Source organism: Acanthopagrus latus, chromosome 9 (assembly GCF_904848185.1).
Source record: "Acanthopagrus latus isolate v.2019 chromosome 9, fAcaLat1.1, whole genome shotgun sequence".
Taxonomy (NCBI): domain Eukaryota; kingdom Metazoa; phylum Chordata; class Actinopteri; order Spariformes; family Sparidae; genus Acanthopagrus; species Acanthopagrus latus.
The window spans coordinates 29,372,635-29,391,946 of NC_051047.1; the positions used below are offsets into that span (position 1 = coordinate 29,372,635).

Consider the following 19,312-nt stretch of genomic DNA (forward strand, 5'->3'; position numbering starts at 1 on the left):
CTTAAGATTGCCTCAACAGGTGGAGAGGCTCCCTGTTGACGTTAACTCAATCAGAGACAGAACTATGAATGCACTGCTGAAGAGTGAGAGCGGTGCTTTTGAGTGGTAACTAAGAGCGTGAGATCCTGAGTGCTGTTTGCATCTACCCTCATGTAAGCAGGATGACTGGACCTCACGCTCTGACTGATTATGTCATACCGCCATTTCGATGACATGCTCACAGTGCGAGCGGCCTGCACTCCCTGAGCGCAAGTGTTTATTTTTTGTTTTGTGCTCTGCTTCTGGCAAACAACCACCCGCTCAACTCTTCAGTCATACCATCAACCTGGCCAATTACAGTAAATAAGAGTCAATCCTGTGCTTGTTTGCAGAGGCAGAGCTGTCTCTTGGAGGTCTGTGGTGTGTTTGTGTGTTAGTTTTTAGAAGTTCATGTCTGTCAAGCTGAGCGCCCCAAAGCAGATGTACCGCAGCAAAAACCAACCACTGCTGCGTTCAACGAGGACGGAGTAGCATGATCTCGTGGGACGCTCAGCACTTTGGTTTGATTGAAGTTAGAGTTGTTAGCGTTGATTATTTTTGCAGCCTCCTTGAGTTTTTCTCAAATTATTGATTTAATAAAGCATGATTATCAGCACTATAGGACGTCTCTGCTGTGGTTATTTGTGTCCCTTTCTTTATCATGCTTCTGTTTTAACTGAAAGATTACAAGAAGTGACTGTTTAAGTACAGCTCGTAATGGCAACTCACCACTCAGTGTTATATTTCATTTTACTTGAAGAAACACAAAACATGATTCAGTAGGCTGGTTGACAGTGAACCAGGAACAACATATGAAAAAAGTGGACTGTTCATTCAATACAGGATCTCCCAGTCTGTTCTTAAAGACGTTTTATAACTGAACACACCTGAGAGGTAGAGCCCCCTTCATTCCTATGAAAGCTGCTCAGGTGTGTTTTGAAGCCAAACACGGTTGACTTTCCGTCTTTGAGAAAGCCTGGATCGCTGACTGAGCCAGCAAACTTCCAGTTTAGCGCCTGGCTAACTTCAGCGGGGGATAAAATAATTTAATCGTGTGGATCTTCTATTCTCAATGTTAACTGACTGAATGGCTCAAATTCTGACAGTGAAACGAGTAATTGATCCACCGCTCTACAGACGCTTCTTTCACAATGGGTCTGTTGTTGTTTTGTCATTGGTCGCCTCAACAGGCGATTTTTAGTGAGTGTACCTGCATTTAAACAAATCTGGGTGTAGAAAAACATAGAATTACATAATACACATTGCATTACATAATAGATTTAAATATGAGTATCAAGCAAGTAGGCAGATAAACAAAAAATCAACAAACAAAAGGAAATAGAAAATTATCGGTAAAGTGTGATGACATTTATGTGTAAGCACTTTACTCAAGTAAAACTTCTGTACTTTTACAATACTTGAGTATTTTCATTTCATGCAACACCTCAACCAATTTATCTCGAGTTGTCCCCCCTCCAGTAAACGTGTCCCCCCCCCCAGAATAATTTGAGACACAATTAATATTTTTTGAACAATGCAGTAGCATTTATTGAAATCACAATGTAAGTGGTGCTCATTATAATCGTGCAATAATGTGCTATTTACATCTTTAAAGATTTAGTCCCCCCCCATTCCTTGAAATGGTTGAGCCCCCCCAACCCCCCTTTCCAGTGGGCGGAGCTAGCAGCTGCGTGTGGGCGGAGCCTGCTACTCACCGTGCTGTGGGGTCAGAGGTGTGTAAACCACACAGACATAGTTACATAAGTTACAACAACACACATCCCGTTTCCAGAGAGCGTCAGGTCCAGGCTGTCTGCAACATTTATCCTGCACTGTTCAAAAGACGACTCAGTTAGTCACAGACAGAGAGGAGAGGACAAGAGCAGTAATAATTATGTTTGTCATTCTAAAAGACTGTCTGGATATAAATGTCAGAATCAGATATTACTGATATTTTAGATTTATTTCCAGGAAAGATTTATCCAGTTATCAGTGTGTGCGTGTGCGTGTGTGTGTGTGTGTGTGTGTGTGTGTGTGTGTGCGCGCGTGCATGTGTCTGTGTGTCTGTGTGTGCGCCAGCCAGGTCAGTTGAAATGGCAGAGAGAAGAAAAAATAAAGACATCTGCTCATTTTTCAGTGCTCCAAAACGCCAAGTAAGTGCAAAGATCTCAGTTACAACATGACAATTTGATATAAGATATCAATAAGAAATCAATGAAGTACTTATGAAAATTGCTGGGTGAATAAACAAGAACTTATATACAAGTAGCGTAAGGACTAATACATAATGCAATTATTGTAATTATCATTACTTTTGATAACATTTTTTAAAACATTTGATTTGAACATTGAAACACTGAGAGAGAGAAAATAGTATAATCTGATATCTTTAATCTGGAAAAAGGCAGTTATCTGATTATGAGAAATCTGATAAACAAACTCAGATGTTTGCCTGATAATTAGTTTATTCATTGCATGTGTACATGTTCATTTGATTTTAACTTCAACTTTTATTCCTTGTCCCTCCCTGGAATTATTCTCTAAAATGTGACTGTTTATTGTCCCCCCAGCTATGGAATGGGACTTTAAATATCCCAAATATTGTAGCTTTCACCGCATGAGAGCATTAGTACATACGTATACTTAATACTGGCTCCTCCTTAAACCACGACAGCAGTAAACAGCAAAGCAGCAGTAATATTAAATCCAAAACATGAGGTATTGTAGTAAATATAGTAAAAACTGACAAGGACAACCTGTTGCATGATTACGTTTACTTTTAACATACTGAATAAATGTAATATATATTCCAACATAAATATTTAGTTTTATTTAAGGTTTTAAATGCAAAACTTACAGTGGAGTACTTTCACAGTGGTGTGGTAGTTTTTATTGAAGTAAAGATTATTTAGTACTGATTACTTCTTTGACTGCTGCATGACTAACACATCATTTCCTCTCAGTCAGAGATTCATTTATCAAAATAACTAAAGTTATTCTGCTGCCGCTGTCTGTCAGGTTTCATTTTCTCCGGCTGTCTTTAGTGAAATGTGACATGAACAAACACTGACATGTACATAAACAAGTAAATCATGCAGAGGAGGTTGAATGCAATACACAATCCTGATGCAACAGGTGAAAGTGACGGGATTAAATGAGGGCTGTGAAATGTGAAGTCAGTGTGAGAACCCTGACACTGTGTTTATATGGCCAAGCTGCAAACACTGTCTCCACGCTGTCTCTCCACACACACTTGGTCTTTTTACACCGTTTTTTACCAACTGATTATGAGCTGGCAGGACGTTTTTTCTCAGAGACATTTATCAGCAAATTCTGGTTGTCGGTGGATGTTCAGATCACAGCCGGCCGGACATGATATCGACCAGAATCCACTGAGACTTTTATCTCAGCGTTAGCAGTTCTCCTAAATCAGACTGAAAGTTTTTATAAGAGTCATTTGTTAAAAGTAATTCAGCAGCTGAGACCAACTGTTAGTTATGAAAACACTGAACACCTGAACTAGACTCTCCCCCTCCTCCAACTGGAAGTAACTCTCTGTTGCTCTGGATGACGTCATGTTATAAGGACGCAGAAGCGGTGACAGCTGATTGGCTGCTGAGTGACCGGGCAGCCCAATGAAAAGTCAGTTAGGCTGCACAATGCATGAAGTGAAAATAAGGAAGTTGCCTACAAGCCCATGACAAGAAGATACTGGATAAAGAAATGTATTCATGAGGAGAACTAAGTGCCCCGCCAAACAAAACGCTTCAGACAAAAATGACAAATTAACAGATTGCGATGAAAAACATGAATTGCCAATAAAAGCAGCATCAAACAACTCTCCATTAGAATTCAACAGTGTCCAGTATATTTCAACATGTGTCAAAGACAGTTTGTGTGTTGATGGAATGCAACTTTTCCTTGATGACAAACAGAACCAGAAGAACCTGCAGACCTCCAGTAATCTGGAATAACTGTGGAGGTCTGTGATCTTAATCCCGTGTGAATCTGCCACGTCTGTAGTTTGTAAAGTAAAAATTCCACCGCAAATGATCATATTTCACCAAACACAGAGGTCATGTGATAATATTAGTCCTGTGAATCAGCATCTCTGTGATTTGGGGTCGTTTTTTGTTTTTCTTAAGGTTTTTTGTGTTTTCCACCTTTTTCTGCCTTTTTCCCAGTCGAGAATTATGGAGGCTGTGTTGAGAATTATGATGAAAGTTTTGACAACATTCTGGTGAAAATTCAGGAGCGAAATCTGGAGAGATGATCAGATGGATCACATGCATGGCAGCATGCAGTAAGGAACATTTCCATCTGTCAACAGGCTCAACAGTTATTATATTACAGGTGATACTGGTCCTGTGTGAACAGCTGCATCTCTCCCGCGGTGCTGCCAGACATTTTAACTCCGGTGCTGTTGGATTGTTCCGGTTGGTTCTGGACGTTACTGCGTCCGTCACCAGTTCAACCACAACTTCAGTCCCTTCGCGTCCATCTGACATCGTTTTAATGATTTCCTGTCATTTAGCGTCTCCAGAACATTCAGCTGTGACCAGGTCCTGGTGAGTTCGGAGTCCTCTGGACTTCTAAGTTCTCCCAGACTCCGGTCGTGTTCACACCGATAGTTCGTTTGTTCTGGACCGAATCAGGGACCAACTTGTTAAATGTTGCATGGTACCTAAAGTTTGGACCGAAATATGACGCAGGATGAAACGCAGCAATCAGCTGATTTTAGCACCGAGCTGACAGGAAGTCAAGCACCCGATATGACATCCGGTTACTTTTCAAAATAAAACACGCCGTGCTGACACCGGCACAGAAAAGAGACGATCAGGCTCCTCTGCTGGTCCTGCGGTCGGGAACACGTCCTCCGGTTGTTTCTATGACTCAGACCGGTACCTGCGGTCCTGAGTGATCATGTGATTATCGCGGGAACTCCTCGGCCTCGTGACGTCAGCTGACCGTACTGCGCCGTGGGACCGGACCGGACGGAGGAGCCGTGATGCCGCGGACACGGATGCATTCGAAATTCGGGGTTAAGCACTGATGCGTCCTGCAGTTGGGTCGGATCGAGTTTGGATCATGTTCTCACCATAAACGAACTGTACAGAGTGTGTGTAGAACCGGACCGGGACCACCTCCTCAGCGAGGACTCGGTCCGGTTGTCTCGGTCCGCAGAGTGCGACTGACGTGTTCACACCTTCCCAAACGAACAGCACCGACAGGATGAACCCTCCAGGGTCCAGTTCAGCTGAGCTGAACAAGGCAGGCGTGAAGACGTCCTGAGGTGCCACTTTTAGACCTAAAATGTTTTGTGAATAACTTTTATTTTCAAAAATGAGTCCTGAAGTTTCGCCCATTATATGTAGGAGCTGCTCCTGAATTCTTCTGTTGGGAGAAACTTCAGCCTGAAGACTGTTTGTGAAAACGGGCCCTGATCTGTGTGTGGACACACACACTTTCCTGCTTCAGTTCCAAGAAACAAACCATTGAGCAATGTTGTGGAAAGCTTGTCTGACCTCAGCACTGTGACTCACGGTTACCAGAAAGCAGCGTGTCCACTTCCTGTCTCACAGTCCACATGGACTGACAGTCATGGAAGCTGCAGCTCCGTGACTGGTTTCTTTGGAAGGGAGTGTTGCTGCAGGGAGTAACTTGCCTCTGTGTTTGCTTCCGGTTTGATCCTCTTCTCTTTAAACAGTCAGATGAAACTACACAAGATAGATATCAGCCAGTCAGACCTGCTCATGTAAGTGATTTCATTTTCTTTAAGTTTATAAAATGTGTCAGGAATCTGCTCTCCGGTCAGTGAACATTATTCCACTAAACAGAGTGATGTTTATTGACACAGGCATCAAGTCTCATCACTGTATTGAAGTGGTAAATCCACGAAGACTTGCAGGAAGGTTCACCTGAACATTAAAGGACAAACTGGCCGGATGATGCTCACATGGTTGTTACTGGTGTCACTGGTCTGTGTGACCACACAGGACGGAGATGGTCCAGAGGACGGTGAGTGTGTGATCCTCTCGTCTCTCTCTGAGTCTTTACAGCTCTAACAGACCTCCTGAACTTCACTGTATACACAGAATAAGCATGTTGGTCCTCTAACTTAATTAATAATGCAAAGTCCATTATATTAGAAAGAAGACTGTCTGTAGGTCTGTTAGCAGTTACCACTGTGTTTCTGTATGTGTCACCTCGTTACTGTTTCATTAGAATGATGAATATAATTATTTCTGCTTCTTCTTTGAACTTGAACTGACCCAAAACTTAAACAAACAACATTTCTGTAGAGGGAACATGAGACAGACATCAGATGCACATTAAAACCCAAAAGAACAGAATTATTTCTGTGATCAATATACTGAATTCCAATTTATTAAAGTAACCTGATTTTAAAAAAATGTCCCCAACCTTTATCACATCATGGTCCAGCTGAGTGAGTAAATAGTCTCCCAAGTAGTTCCAGTGAAACTGTCCATTCTGAATTAAAGTGTATCTGAAACCTGAAGCTCTGTCAGCTGCCTGCAGACACCTCAGGGCCTCAAATAAACAATCTGAACACTGATGTGCTTCAGTGCATCACCCTCTGAACACCACAGGATGGCGCCGTGGAGCTGAAGGAGGAGGAGCCTCTGACCCTCTGAACACACTGATGTGTGGGAATAACAGCGTGACAACAAACAGCGTTACTTTCTGTCAGTAACAGAGAATCGAACTGATCCAGCTAGTTTCTGTTTCCATCGTTACAGCGAGTTACTGTCACAAACTGTAGTGTTGAAATCTGACTCAGCCACAGCAGGAGGAGGAGGAGGGGCGGGACGACCCTTCAGTTCACACACAAACCACACATGCACACACACACACACACACACACACACACACACACTGGCAGAGGTGAGCTGCAGCAGTGAGTCCGGAGACACGAGTTTAATCTCTTCTGTCCGAGTTGTAATCAACTGTGATCTAATGAAGCATCTCTGAACTGAACACGCTTCTACAGAACTAGTGGCCAAAAACACACTGCTGACAGTGTTGGTGATGACAGCAGGTGTGTTGTTGACAACATGCTGCAGTTACCAGCAGGTGAGTCAGACTCCAGCAGGAGACGCTGCGCCATGCAGAGATGTTTCTGTATTCAGAGACGCAGAGTTCGCTGAAACGGATGCTGAGCTCAGAGGGGGAATAATTCAAAGTAACACAATAGTTACTTTCCCTGGTAACTAGTAACTTTAGTTGTGGACACACACACACACACACACACACACACACACACACACACAGTGCTGGCTGTTGCTGGATATTTTATGGCTGATCTTCAGGAAAGTAATCTGTCTGTTCTGGATGAATAAACACATTTTATTAAGAAATGTTTTTTTTATTACATCATTACATTATTTCTTTAATCTTACTCAGACACTAATATAGACACATCAGCATGTCATCACACATCCTGCTGACAGCTTTTTAAAAGAGAATAATGATGCTGCTTTGACATTTTTACACTCACTTCCAAGATAAATGCTTCCACTAACCAGGTCGACCACTTTATCTTTAATCAACAACAACAAAGAAAGTTGTGGCAGTAAACACTCATGTGTCCCTGTATCTGTTTTAAAATCATTACAGTCTGTAAGTCTGTAATGTTAGTCATGTACTTCCTATTTATATGCTTTAAAATGCTGAATAAGGGACGATTAAAACATATCGTTCATGGAAAGGATTCATGTGAACTACAGCAACACAGAACAATACAGATGATAATTATCATGTAACATTTCAAAAATGTCTATAGATGTTAATAATATTTGAATGTTTTTTTATTGTTTTGTTTTATGTGTTATCGGTCAGTTCGGCCTCGGCTGGCTGTGTGACTGCTGCTGTCACTGTGTCCCACAGCTGCTGGTGTTATAACTGTCTGTCTCTGTGCAGGTCAGCATGTAGTTATAGATCCTCTAACACGTGTTTCTTTTCCTCAGGTGTCCTCCAGTGTGGACCTGAGAATCTGACACTCTCGAGCTCTGGCCAGATGATTGTGTTCAGGTGGACGGAGGACGACCCTTCATGCTCTGCAGTACACGATGTGCTTGTTTATGAGTTGGTGGTTCTCAAACCAGATGTTCCCACAGCAGTTACTGTAAGAGTTCATGAACCAGCACTGCTGACTTTAATAATAACACCAGTGCTTGGAGCAGCCAAACAAAATACCTCTGATTTGGTTTTGAAAATGTTTTTAGGGGGAAGTTTCTGTGATGCCTGAGCAGATCGGATCTTCTCACTCGTGGAGCTGGAGATCCTCATTCGCTCTGGAGTGTTTTTCCCATTCAGTCAGGATCAGGTCACGTTACAACAAGCAGACGAGCCCGTGGAAACAAGAAGATATTCATCCTGGTTATTATTAAGCTTACTTTGCTTCTTTTTTATTATCTTGAAACACATTCAGTCTTTTGGGATGCTTATGTCTTATTTTTGTATTTGCAGGAATGGAACATTTAAAAACGGCTGGGATTTATCCAAAGGACGCATTGTTGGAACTTGGCAGTAATTTCACCTTCTGCTGCATTTTGCCAGAAGGGGAAATTTTCAACAGTGCACCGACAATCAGGGGGCTCGGGTCAGGATCCAGTGAGTCAAGACAGATCTCCAATCGAACATATGCTGTGACTGTCCACCTCACCCAAGCATCAGACAGAACTAGCACCTGTTTTCACTGTACACCCCCAGATCATTGGGCTTGTGCTTATATTGGCTGTGAGTATGGCTTAATATTTTTTGGACTGTCTTAAAATACACCTTATTAAATGCTGACTGTTCATTTTTTATGCTTGCCATGACTCAGACCCACCTCAGGACAAGAACCTCCAGTGTGAAACCCGAGACCTGCAGTCAGTCGAATGTTACTGGACGGCTGGAAGAGACTATATTGTATCACACAAGAAGAGTCCAACAGTTTACCACCTACTGGGACGGTATATATATATATACACACACACACACACACACACACACACGTATATAAACCTCTTGTGTTTTGTGGGGACATGTATGAAACCCTGCGTACATCCCTCACACATCTCCATCATCCTGAAATTTTACACATGAGCTCGACCTGTTTGATCACACAGTTTACTATAAATGGCTCTTTCCACTTACTTGGTTTGGTGATGAGAAATATCAGGAGCAAAGCAGCAGTTGAAGAACAGGAAGTGTAATTTTACAGACTGAGTTCAGAAATGATCGATCAGACTGACATTTGGAAATGTATAAAGCTAAAACATTCTCTTACGTTTGTATTTCAGGGAATGTCGGGATGGAGGGGGAGGACTGGGGATGAGCGGAGATCAGGCCAGATGTAAGATGGAAGTGGAAATAGACGTTGGTGAAGTGAACTGGACACTGACAGCAGTTAACGGGATTGGGAAGGTGGAACTGCTAGACAGAGCAGACCTGATTAAAAGAGGTACATCTTTTAAAAAATGAGCAGTTTATGCAGTGAAATATTTGTTTGACTATTGATATGAAAAGCAGCAGGGAGACGTGAACACTTATTTAATCCTTCACCTTCTGCACAACACACTAATTAATTCTGATTATGTTTCCATTCCTGAACCTGTGTGCCTTTATATGCTCCCATCTTACTATGTACAGTTCCTGCTGGATCATGCTTGGACACTGATTTAGCTCCATGCTCATACGATTCCACACTGCTGATTGAAAAGCACTTACAGCTAGCAAAGGTTTCTGAATATTACCTGGTTATAGTTTGTTTCTTGCTTTATACATTATTTGTGCAGTTTGGAATTCAACCAGGTCAAATAACTTTAACACACAGGAATTGTCTCTTAAAATGTCTGTTATCGTTCCGTTCGGCTGACTGTTCTTTGTCTTTGTTTCAGTGCACATGTTCGCTCCAAAGGCAGTGATGGCTTCAACTCTTAATGCCAGAAACGTCACTCTGGAGTGGGAGTGGACGGTGCAACACTACAGGAAACTCAAAATAAGATGCCAAGTGAAGATCAGCCACGCTGACACACATACCATCGTGAGTAGACCAGAGGAGGGAGGTAAAGTGACCTGGTACCATCAGCACCATTAACCTACACTGACATCAGTCTTGTCCATATTTTGTTCCCAGAGAGAATACTGTGGAGTTGGCCTTAGTTTTACCGTTCTGAATGATCTGATACCGTATTGGAAGTATAATGTGACAGTACGATGTGCAACAACACCTGATCTGTGGAAATGGAGTGACTGGAGCACAACTGTCAACTTCCACACCAGGGGTGACGGCAAGTACTGACAAGAGAAACAACAAAAAGTATCTGATAATTTCATGCATACTGTTTATATAATCTGTTCCCTGATTGGTCCCACAGTTCCAGATGCTCTTGATGTGTGGAGGCAGGTGGTGGGTGACGAAGTGATTATCCTCTGGAAAGTAAGTCAGATGAGTGGAACCTCTTTCTAAAACGCTTCTCTTTCTAAAAGCCTTTAGAAGTTTCTCTTAAATGGGTTTATTTAAGTGCCGTTAACCATCCACTACTGCTTAGTAGGAGAAAGAAATTCATAAGAACTCAATTGTCAAAATGCAGAAACAAGAGGCTGGAAACCACATTCAAAGGAATTAATTTTAGGACGGAGTTCTTGGAGAAATATTGGATGAGGAGGGCAGACAGGCCAGGTTGTCTGGTGGCAGCGTGGAGGGATCTCAGGTGAGCCAGCGGAGCAGGAAGCAGAACGGAGAGACGCTAGATGTTCTGCACATGAGCATGAGAAGAAGAAAAAACACTGGAGCACAGGCTGTAATCAAGGCTAAAGGATGTCCTGCAAAATATTAAGAGTTTGTGACTTCATTTTGTGTTGGGCAGTGTGAAGCATGAATGTACCAGAAAAGGTGACACACTGAACAGTTAGTCCTCACTGCTGTGATGTCCTAACACGCAGGAGCTTTGACTGAATGAACACTGATTCATTTCATTCGGGCCTGATGAAATGATTGGCTGGGCTTGTTAGAGGCCTCTGACAGCCACAGACACCAGTATGTTATCCTTCATCGTCAGAGAATGTGATCTATGGATTGTTGTTGGGATGGTGAGAAAAATGCTTTTAAAATAATTCACCAGCTTTTATAGCTAGTTTAACATTGTTGCAATGCATAAGTTGTTGTATTTAATGTCTTTAAACTAATGTGTAACCCATGAAAGAATGATATAAAAGAGTGCCTTTTCCATAAGAGATGTCGATGAGCACATGATCTCCACACAGGTACTTTGCCAGGCACACTAAGGTCCTGCTGCTTTCTCTCTGCAGATGCCACTGGCCAACCAGAGTCATGGAATCATCAAAGACTACAGAGTGACCTGGGAAAAGACCAGGTCACGAGCGAAAGAACCGCAACACACAACCGTTCACAACAATGACAGCCTCTCTCTGAGTCTGGACACGGCTGAAGAGTATATCATCACAGTCACAGCTAGAAATGAAAACGGCAGTTCACCTCCATCAACCGTAACCATCCCCAGCTTCAGTCCAGGTATGAAGCTAACACAGCGGCGCATGTTGGTGTTGGTGTAATTTGCTGATTATTTTTAGTAAGTCGCTTGTTTCTTCTGTTATGTGAAACCTTTTTTGCTGCTGTCTTGACCAGGGCTCCATGCAAAGAGATTCTGAATGTCAGTGGTAAAATACAGGTAGAATAAAAACAGCTGTCTGTGAATTTTCACTTGGAAACCACTTACGACGTTCAGCTTAGGTCGTGTCATAGGCTACATAATGTGTTTTATCACGTTCACATACACATTTTTAGTAACTGACTTTATTTTCCAGAGGTTTATGGGACTGGAGAGATTTCCAGCTGTGTTAGTGGCGACAAAGAAAATATATTTTTAACAGAACTCGGGACATCTCAAGCCAACAGAAACACTTTTACACATTTATGGACTAAGATGATGCCTTTAAGATATTGTTTTCTCCTCACTGTGAATTAACAGATACATTACCTGCAGCTTTATGTCAAATCTAAGTTTCAGACGGAGCAGAAAGAGCAAACGGTTCCTGGATTGTTCGCAGCGGCGGCAGCTTCAACCTGTCCTGGTCTCCCAGTCCTGCAGCCAGCTGTGGGTACGTAGTTGACTGGTGTCCCTCCGTTGGACGCTGCAAGGCCGAGTGGCTGAAAGTTTCTCCCAATCAAACCAGTGCCAGGATATTTTCAGGTAAGTCTTATTCTTTGCACACAAGGCAGTTGTACCTATCTAGTGTTCCACGTTCTCATGAAACATCTCTTTTGTTATTTCTTCACCCCAGAAAATTTCACTGATGGAGTGAGATATTTAATATCTGTATATGCCTGTACCCAGGGAGCTCCACTGCTGCTAAACACATTAGAGGACTATGTCAGAGAAACAAGTAAGTTTCACTTGTTTGACTTCAGTGTGGTGCACTGTCAGTCAATGTCCAACAGTGTTTCACCCATCTTCTCTGTACCAGGAATAAAAGACAAACTGTTTAAGTCTTTGAAATGGAAACAGCAGGATTCAGATGTTGAGGTATTCTGGGACCGTGTAAATCAAAGGGAGCAGTCTGCTTTCATTCAAGGCTACGTTCTTTACTGGACGGAACAGGACAGCAATGAAAACTTCAGTGTCAGCACAGGTACGGTGACACCCAGGTCGTTTTCTGATAATAGACCACAATTAAGGATATATACTCTTTATATACTCTTTACTCTTTATACCTTCCAACATACATAAATCAAGAGTTTCACCACAGACAGCAGGGACACGCTGCCTTTCGTCCAGGTTAAATTAATATGAAGACGTGCAATGTGATGAATACACATGAAACTGAGAGCTGTGAATGTGTATGTAGATTTACTTAAAGGGCAGCTTCCCCACTTGTACACATCACAGTGTGTTGGGGAGTCCTACTGCATACGTCAAACAAGAAGTATGAACTATGTAGTGGCTCCAGAGGAAGCTGTGGTGATGTCGCTCAGTGGCTCAGTTCCATGTGGGTAATGTAGGCACCAAGTTTTAAAAAAAGAAAGAAGAATGAACAGAATAAGAAGGTGATGTCTCTGTTCTGCTGTATAGATTTTCATCATGTGTTTTAAACTGTCCATAACGAGTCCAGCAGGGTTAGAGGAGAGTAGACCAGTCGACTGGCATCACAAGAGGCAGTCTATCAGGTTACGTACAGGCTACTATACTATACTGTAGTACTTTATAGAACTACGGTGTCCTGACTTCACTTATGCAACATTCAACTTGATAAACGCAGCTGTAATATTAAATGTAATATTGGTGATCTTTTTGCATGTATTGTTTATGTGTAGTGTATGTATGTGTTTTGTTATGGGATATGTGCAGCACTGTCATGTGTTTGTCAGTGATGGTGATGTGTTTGGCTGATGATGTGTTGTTTGTTGTCATTGTGGCTGTCAAGGTATTTATGGTGCAGCTGTTGAGTCCAAGACAAATTTCCCTGAGCGGGACAATAAAGTATCGTATCGTATCGTATCGTATCGTATCGTATCGTATCGTATCGTATCGTATCGTATCGTATGATGGTCAACGACTGCTGCACAATGAATACTCTCATGTTCAACTGTGACCTTGAAGGTTGTTCAGGATGTTTGTCAGCATCAGTAATGTCTTTGTCTTGATTCAGTGAACCCTGAGGACACCAGCTTGACAGCAACAAACCTTCGCATCAGTAGCTACAAGTTCAGAGTGGCGGCACTGACAGCAGTTGGAGAAAGTGGCGCTACATATATTACTGCTACCTTGAATCCACTGAGTATGTTGCTTTTCCCTTTCAGATGACTGTTTCTGCTTGTGTGGACATTCATTTTTTTAAATAATGGGACGAACATTAAATCTTGCATTATTTAATTGATTTGATTTACTCCTGTTCTTCATCTGGGCTATTTGTCTTCACTCATCAGCAGATAACTTGGTCAAGCCTGTCCTCAGTTCCCTGCTCACTGTATTTGGCGTCCTTTCTGTCATCTCAGTCCTTTGTTACAAACACTGGGCATGGTAAGCATGTCAACAGTTTTTTCTGTGAAATTTGCCTAATTGTTGCCTCCGATGGCGCCATTTGAATGTGTGCATGGTGTTGCCCAACCTTTCTTTGAGATTTATTTTCTTGCATTCTTTCATCCAACAGTATCAAACAGAAGGTCTATCCTCCGGTCCCAGAGCCGGTGCTGACGTGGCCGACCTCACTGGTAGGTTCTCGGGTTGATCTCACAAAGATCAGAGTACTTGTCAGTTGTACGTTGTCTTATATGTTGCGGAAAGAAGCTGTCGAAAGTCTGATGAAGCAACCTTGATGATGTCACAACAATGCCATCAGTGCTCTTCAGAATTTAGACAGAAAGTCTGTGTGGGTAGAAAGATGTAGACGCAGGTATCTGGTCAAATGCTGCAGTCCACTGCGAGTCAGAAGCTGGTGCTTCAGACTTGGTATTCCCAGCTCCCAATTTAAATGTGTCCTGGTGCGTCTGCTCAGGAAAACATGGACATCTGCTGGAAACTGATGTTGCATCTCTCGTCTCTGAACCTCACAAGCAACTGTATGGAAGTGAATTAGCCCTTCAATATTTGGCGAAAATGAACCTTGGAGCATTCTTGCACACTCGGCCACCACCAGTCATTTATCTGAATGTTTTTGTTTTGTCTGTATTACAGGCTGCAAACAGATGTCGTCCTCTTCATGTGGACCATGAAACAGAAGTCTTGGATGTTTCTGAGCTGCATTATGACTCAGTGCCAGTAGCAGAAGACTATGTCACTGAAAAGCCTCCTGCCTCTTCACAAACTCCAGCGGGTTACTACAACCAGCCCCTGAGAAGGAGCATCCCAGCAGCCCTCACTTCACTGGCTATAGACACCCCAGCTTCTCCATTCAGAAGTGTATTTTCTAACCCGTCATACGACCTGCTGCTGCAGCCTGGAGAGCAGCAGTCCAGCCCCGGCTCCAGGCTGCAGGAGGGCACATCCTCAGAGGGAAGCTTCAGTGAATACCAGCCTCAGAGTAACACACAGACCTTCAGTTTCATCGAGACAACAGAGGAACCAGAAAATCTTATGTCCTGTGTCTTCACTTATATTGTGGTACCAAAATCAACTTAACAATCAGCCACTGCATGCAGAGTCTACAGTGGTGTGAAAACATGTTGGCCCCCTTCATGATTTCTTTTCTTTTCTTTTCTTTTGTAGGTTTGTCACACTTAAATGTTTCAGAAGTAAATATTAGTCAAAGATGACACAAGTGAACACAAAATGCAGTTTTTAAATGAAGGTTTTTTACTATTAAGGGGGAAAAAATCCAAACCTACATGGTCCTGTGGAAAAGTGACTGACCCCCAACCCTAACAACAGCTGCAGTCAAGCGTTGGTGATAACTTGCAGTGAGAGTCTAACAGCTCTGTGGAGGAATCTTGGCCCACACATCTTCGTAGAATTGGTGTAATTCAACCACATTTGAGGGTTTACAAGCATGAACTGCATTTATAAGGTCACACCACAGCATCTCAGTAGGATTCAGGTCAGGACGTTGATGAGGCCACTCCAAAGTCTTCATTTTGTTTTCCTCCAGCCATTCTGAGGTGGACCTGCTGGTGTGTTTTGGATCATTGTTCTGCTGCAGAACCCAAGTTGGCTTCAGCTCGAGGTCATGAACAGACTGCCTGACATTCTCAGGCATCTTCTCAGGATTTTTTGGTAGAAAGCAGAATTCATGTTTCTAGTTACCACAGCAAGTCGTCCAGGTCCTGAAGCAGCAAAACAGCCCCAGACCACCACAATACCTCCACCGTATTTTACTGTTGGCACGATGTTCTTTGTCTGAAATGATATGTTACTTTTTTATGCCAGATGTAATGGGACATATTACACATTTCCCAACTAGCTCATCCTTTGTCTCATGAGTCCACAGAGCATTTTCCCAGAAGTCTTGGGGATCATCAAGATGTTTTCTGAGAAAACTTAGACAAGCCTTCTCAGAAAACTTAATAGAAATTCTGTCTTTCATTATTTTTTTCTTTAAATTTCTGTTTTTCAGTGTAATCATGTTTCTCATTTCATTTTTACTTCCTACATACAGTGGTGTGAAAAAGTGTTGACCCCCTCCCTGATTTCTTATTTTTTTTGCATGTTTGTCACAATTAAATGTTTCAGCTCATCAAACAAATTTAAATATAAGACGAAGATAACACAAGTAAACACAGTTTTTAAATCAAGGTTTTTATTATCAAGGGGCAAACAAACCCAAACCTGCATGGTCCTGTGACATCATGACTGCACAGTAACAAACATGTCATCTCCATAATGAGTAACTCCACCCCCATATAATCATGGCGTCAGTGGAGGGGAGGTGTGATGGTTTTAATCACCTTGAAGTTGCAACAAATCAGAACTTAACTCACAGCTACTGCCAAACCTGTTCTTCATCAAGAAACACTTAAACATGACCTGCCTGACAAGATCCTCAAAAGCCAGACATCATGCAGAGAGCCAGAGAATTCAGGAACAAATGAGAAAGAAAGTGATTGAAATCTATCCAGGAACATGTAGAATTCATTGGAACTCAAAACTTCCATGACGTACAACTCTCATTTATCATTTTGTATCATATAGAATTCCTGCGCAGCACCAGGAACAGTATCGCCACTCAGGAGCCAGAGTCAGCTGATTTTCTGTAGTATTCCTCTGACCGGAAAACTACTCCAAAACATCGTCAGTGATTAGAAAACTAATAATAAGCTGTTGAGGAACACAAATACGTAAATTAAAAGTAGTTTTCTGGTGGATGTTGACCATCTTGCAGCAGAGGTGTGTGCACACAACACACACCAGAACAAAAACTTTTACCCCCATTTACTGAACGAGAACAAAGATACAAAGATACACATCTACATCACTAAATCCATCAGTGTGAAGTGTTGAGTTCCCCTCCATCCTGCCTGCAGGTCAGAGCATTTTACCCCTGATCTGGTAAATGATTTCAGATTTCTACAGTCTGCAGATGTGCACACCTGTAGTAATCTAAGTTCAGTAGGATCAGTCAGTTGTTTTCACACAGGATTATCTAAATACCAGAATTGGGCTTTTCAAGCTTCTTTGTCTCTGAGTCAAAGTAGCTATAAACTATTCATCTCTGAGTATCACACAGCACATTTGTTTATTTAAACAGTATGCTGCCACCATCTGGTCATGTTTGACTCCTGCACACTGTACTTACAGTACCAGCTGTAACCTGGAGATTCTTCTACCTAAACTCTTTTAACTTTAAGCCGAAGTGGTCAAAAGTTACATCTACTTGTAAACACATGTATGTCATGGCAGTTTTGACAGTCCACATGTTCTCAGTGAGGTTCAAGTCAGGACTTTGGGAAGACCATTCCATAACCTCTATTCTGGAATAACTGATCCATTCCTTTAACACTTCTGGTGTGTGTTTGGGATTATTGTCCTGTTGGAACATCCAGCTGCACCCTAAACTCTCCTGCTGATGAAAATCCTCCTTCTTCATTATTGCATTTACTTTATTTAGAGCAGCAGATCCACCGGCAGCAAATCAGCCCCACAGCCTAATACTACCAGCACCATGCTTAAATGATAAACCAAATGTCCATGTCACTTGTAATTAAATGCAATGAAAATCCATTATGAAGCTCGAGTTCAGCTGTAAAATCACAGTTGGGCAGCATACTTGAAAATAGTTAATATTGAAACTGAGATACTGAAGCAAAAATATTGCTGAACTGAGCCTTAACCTTGAATTCTGCAAGAGGAAAATATGTGTTACAAAATTATTTTTTTAAGTATTTTTATTGGACGATGAGTCGCAGCCCCTCTTCATTCTTCTTCTGTTTTCTAAAATCTCATACTTGATTACTGTATTTCCTTCTGCTGAGATATAAGCTACCAGTGTCTTTACAGCTTCTTCACTGGGATGAACTTCCCGGACAGGATTTGTTATCTCCCTCCTCTGTGCCTCGTCCTGAGGTTTCCTCCATTGTTTTTTTTTTACCCTATTAAAAGTTTTTATTTTCCATCAACACGTGAAGTTTTTCCTCACTCGACTCGAGGGTCTAAGGACAGAGGAAGTCATTCACTGTACAGATTATAAAGCCCACTGAGACACTTTAATGTGATTCTGGGCTACATACATTGAATTGATTTGATTTTAACACTGAAATTAAAATCAATTTCACTTTGCTGAGCTGCAGTAGAGGGTTCACAATTGTGTGTGTTTATTGGATTCTGGAGTGAAAGCTGTACTGTGATCGACAGCGTATGACGGTCTGACTGCCTGGTGTCGATGTCTGGTCTACATCTAAACTGTGTAAAACCACTGACACAAGTTTAAACGACGGTCAGATCCTGCAGCTAAATTAATCACAGTCTTAATCACATTTGGCAGATACTTTTCTCCAGAGCGACTTCCAATAAGTATATCTGGCATAGCTCTGATCGATCCTAACTGCAACAAGGGAGCCAGTATTTTAAAAGTTATTTACTTTGGCCGACAAACCCAACGCAGCATGAATTCACCTGTAGAGAAGTAAACACCTACACGTGATGCACTGTGGCCCAAAAACACTGGACAGATGCTTTTGAGCAGCCCTGCGATAGACTGGCGACCTTTCCAGGGTGTCCCCTGCCTTCGCCCTAAGTCAGCTGGGATAGGCTCCAGCGACCCTGCAGAGGATTAAGCGGCGTACATATAATGTGTACAGATGATGGATGGATGGATGGATGGATGCTTTTGAGCATGAAAACCTCGGGACACGACACGATTCTCCTTTCAGACTTTTACTAGCGTAAGTAAAAGTAAAGATATCATGTTAAAATATAACTTTGGTAAAAGTAAAAATCACACATGTGACACGCGACTACAACTGTTTAAAAAGGTTTTTAGGTTTCAGGTTGTTTGTTTCAAACCGCTGAACGTGTCACAGAAGAGAAAACGTCTGTAGAGCTGCAGAGTTTGTTACTGTTGTTTCTGTTGGGTCACAACTTCCAGTGACTTTGTGCAAAATGTTCATAATTCCTGATGAAATGTCAGTGAATCACTCAGCATCAGTGTTGAGCAGCACTCAGAGCTGCAGACTGATGAAGTGTAAATAAAGAAAGTTTGTCGCTGTTGATGTTCGAGAGCCGACAGAAGTGACACAGTGAAGTGACACAGTGAGGTTAGACGCTCTGGGTTCAGGAAATGGGGAGGTTGCGGCAGTTTTAGAGTGAGAGACGGCTGGTTTGAAGCAACCACGTGA

At 42.2% G+C, this 19,312-nt stretch overlaps 1 protein-coding gene across 2 annotated transcripts; it reads left to right on the forward strand.

Annotated features, from left to right (window-relative positions):
• Window positions 1-2,488: 2,488 nt before the first annotated feature.
• LOC119025554 (oncostatin-M-specific receptor subunit beta-like) lies at window positions 2,489-16,154 on the forward strand. Of its 2 annotated transcripts, XM_037109210.1 has the most exons (19): window positions 2,492-5,311; window positions 5,394-5,773; window positions 5,876-6,036; window positions 8,007-8,164; window positions 8,265-8,418; window positions 8,509-8,778; window positions 8,867-8,996; window positions 9,327-9,487; window positions 9,924-10,069; window positions 10,163-10,316; window positions 10,404-10,465; window positions 11,338-11,560; window positions 12,051-12,239; window positions 12,331-12,432; window positions 12,514-12,678; window positions 13,696-13,824; window positions 13,973-14,066; window positions 14,197-14,257; window positions 14,721-16,154. In XM_037109210.1, the coding sequence occupies exons 3-19, from the start codon at window positions 5,964-5,966 to the stop codon at window positions 15,162-15,164; spliced, it is 2,715 nt and encodes a 904-aa protein (XP_036965105.1). In that variant the 5' UTR covers window positions 2,492-5,311; window positions 5,394-5,773; window positions 5,876-5,963; the 3' UTR covers window positions 15,165-16,154. The 2 variants fall into 2 exon arrangements, with proteins under 2 accessions (XP_036965106.1, XP_036965105.1); XM_037109211.1 differs by having other exon boundaries at window positions 2,489-5,773; window positions 13,976-14,066.
• The last annotated feature ends 3,158 nt before the right edge of the window (window positions 16,155-19,312 follow it).

What these genes read in the sequence shown, in the direction of transcription:
- LOC119025554 (XM_037109210.1), top strand. Translation starts at nt 5,964, where the DNA reads ATGATGCTCACATGGTTGTTACTGGTGTCACTGGTCTGTGTGACCACA. An exon ending in CAGTGCCAGGATATTTTCAG is followed by an intron (nt 12,240 to 12,330) that starts GTAAGTCTTATT and finishes TCTTCACCCCAG; the next exon opens with AAAATTTCACTGATGGAGTG. An exon ending in TGCTACCTTGAATCCACTGA is followed by an intron (nt 13,825 to 13,972) that starts GTATGTTGCTTT and finishes TTCACTCATCAG; the next exon opens with CAGATAACTTGGTCAAGCCT.